This window comes from Octopus bimaculoides, chromosome 15 (genome assembly GCF_001194135.2).
Source record: "Octopus bimaculoides isolate UCB-OBI-ISO-001 chromosome 15, ASM119413v2, whole genome shotgun sequence".
Lineage (NCBI taxonomy): Eukaryota > Metazoa > Mollusca > Cephalopoda > Octopoda > Octopodidae > Octopus > Octopus bimaculoides.
In genome coordinates, this window is record NC_068995.1 from 10,549,909 (window position 1) to 10,550,816 (window position 908).

The window sequence follows — 908 nt, forward strand, 5'->3', positions numbered from 1 at the left end:
GCCTCTGCTAGATCGCTGCCTTTTTTTTCTGGAGCAACGTGAAATGAAGTGTTTTGCTCAAGAACACAACGCGTCGTCCGGTCCAGGAATCGAAACCACAATCTTACAATCATGAAGCTGACACCCTAACCACTAAGCCACGCGTTTCCCCCCTTATCACTCAGCCCTTATCTTGCAAACCTTCAGCTCTCACTCATTCTGATGATGGAATACCAACCTCCAGTTATACACGAGGCACAAAAATCAAGGGCAGAACACTGAAGGCATTTATAGTGGCTGTGTACGATCTTCTGGCAACTGTTGCATTCAAACTGCATTTCCAGAAGCATCGAGAATTTGGACATAAAAATCACCATATCCTGAAACGAAGAAAAAAAGAGAAAAGAAAAAAATAACAAAATTAATATTAAATATCAGTATTACTACTACTACTACAATAAAAAAAAATTCTTCACTTCAAAACATGTTACAAAAACTTATACACTCCAAGGTGTTCCAGGAACCTTTGACATTTGTTTTCACATCCATTTTTCCATGCTGGCATGGGTTAGATGAATATGTTAATGAAGCATATTTATACAGCCCGTTACCTTTCCTGTCATTAAGCCCTACTTGTTTTTTATGCAAGATATCTCATTTTATATATCTTCAAAAGTAAAATATCAGATGACTTGTTGACAAGGTAAATAGCAACAATGTCACCACTTGTAGCACAGCAATTCTGGGAATGATTTCAAATTTTGCTACAAGGGCAGCCATTTCGAAGGAGATGGGGATGAGTCGATTATATCAACCCCAGTGTTTCATTGGTACTTAATTCATCAACCCCGAAAGGACGAAAGGCAAAATCAACCTCAGCGGAATTTGAACACAGAAAGTAGTAGCAGACAAAATACCACTAAGCATTT

The 908-nt window shown here is 38.3% G+C and overlaps 1 protein-coding gene across 1 annotated transcript in view; it reads right to left on the reverse strand.

The window, feature by feature from the left end:
* The window catches only part of LOC106871052 (zinc finger ZZ-type and EF-hand domain-containing protein 1), a 75,675-nt gene that overhangs the window by 24,896 nt on the left and 49,871 nt on the right, over positions 1–908 (reverse strand). Inside the window, exon 48 of the mRNA XM_052973449.1 lies at positions 194–359. Within this exon, the coding sequence (XP_052829409.1) occupies positions 194–359 (166 nt within the window). The remainder of the gene's footprint in view (positions 1–193; positions 360–908) is intronic.